This window comes from Helobdella robusta (assembly GCF_000326865.2).
Source record: "Helobdella robusta unplaced genomic scaffold HELROscaffold_4, whole genome shotgun sequence".
Taxonomy (NCBI): Eukaryota; Metazoa; Annelida; class Clitellata; order Rhynchobdellida; family Glossiphoniidae; genus Helobdella; species Helobdella robusta.
In genome coordinates this window covers 8439404-8441055 of record NW_008704902.1, presented here as the reverse complement: position 1 = coordinate 8441055, position 1652 = coordinate 8439404, and the positions used below count along the sequence as shown (strand labels likewise).

General features: G+C 29.5%; 1 protein-coding gene across 1 annotated transcript in view; it reads left to right on the top strand.

The window, feature by feature from the left end:
- The window catches only part of HELRODRAFT_162973 (hypothetical protein), a gene marked incomplete at both ends in the record, with an annotated part of 5482 nt that extends 5262 nt beyond the window's left edge, over positions 1–220 (top strand). Inside the window, one exon of the mRNA XM_009025017.1 lies at positions 128–220. Within this exon, the coding sequence (XP_009023265.1) occupies positions 128–220 (93 nt within the window). The remainder of the gene's footprint in view (positions 1–127) is intronic.
- Positions 221–1652: the final 1432 nt, after the last annotated feature.

Here is a 1652-nt window from a genome sequence, read left to right as displayed (position 1 = left end):
TCCCAGTGTTGTAATTTCAAATATCTACCTCACTTGAGATTCCAGTTTCTGCGTTTTGAATGAATCTTTTCCAGCAATTCTTGAAGGAATGAAAATATATTGTTATAAAAATCACTTATGTCACCAGTGTTGTAACTTCAAAGATCCCTATTTTCGACTTTTAACTCCAGGGTTTAGTAGCTTGCACTGCTGTTACATTAATGAATCTCTATCACGTTAAATTAATGAATTATCGGTTCTTTATCGCATTATATCGTTAAACTCTATTTTGATTGATAGGTAATGATAAAAATATACGTAACCTTTGTATGCTTGAAATTAATAAAAGAATGGGCGACAAAAAATTCAAGCTTTCGTAGTGTAAATACTACTAATACTAAATATATCATCGTACCTCTCCTTTCTTTTCCTTTTTTCTTCTTTGCCTAGTTCGTTCCAATTTTTTTATGCTACCTGGTCTTAAGCTATGTTATCTATTAACTTATAATATATAAAATATGTGAAATACGTGTATATTTCACTTAACTAGCTAGTAGGATGTATTGTATGTGTGATGTGTCATATAATACTGTCGTCAAGTTATTAATAATCCGTAGATTTAAGATTGCTGATAGATAAACACAATAAACACAAGAATGTTTTTCATTATTATTAATTTATACCGCGTCCTATGCATAGCTTCAAGGGCGCTTGGATAAATAATGACTTTTAAAGTTTCCGTAGGTCTTGATAAACAAAAAGTTTTTTAATCGTTTCCTAAAAAGTTTGATGGTTGATGGCTGGCAAACCATTCCATATGGAAGGAGAGCTGTATATAAAACAAACGATGTTTTCTTTGCCATCAATTTTTTGCACCAAATTAGACGATCATTTCATTTAAATTTAGAGCTTTCATGTTTTGCTCGATTGTTTGCGACCAGGACTTTTTTGGACGGCTTTTGGGACTTCAACATCTGCAAGAGAAGTTTTGGCACTGTTTCCACTTCGCTTGACATGACCACTACGATCAAGACTTTATAAATCTGTGATACGTCCGGTGTTGTTATATGTTGCAGAAACATGGCCAATGACAACCAAACTGGGACAACAACTTCAACGAACCGATATGAAAATGCTTCGATGGATGCAACGAATTAGTCTGAAGGACCACATCAAATCTACCGAATATATATATATATATATATATATATATATGTGTATATATATATATATATATATATATATATATATTAGGAAGAAGACCAAGTTCTATACAGTTGTTCAAAAAATCCACCGACGATTCAGCATTAACAAGTTTTATGGTTGATTTTCTAATATTTTGAACTAGTTCTTTACAATTAAGTCTATTCAAAATGTTGAAATTCATTTTATAATTGTTTATGATTTTAATTGTTAAAATTAATCAAGCAAGATCCCATTTTTATAATCGTTTATTTTTTATATTATTATTAAAGTTATGCATATAGATCTATTTCGACGTAAAGTCATCATCAGTGCAATATATATTTTAAATAAATTCTATTAATAGTTAATTAGTTGTATTTTTTAATATATTAAAATAAAATAAAAGTAACGAAATAAAAACGCAAAGGTTCATTGAAATTAGTAAACAAAATATTTGAAATTATACGATTGTTCATGCTACGTGGCCG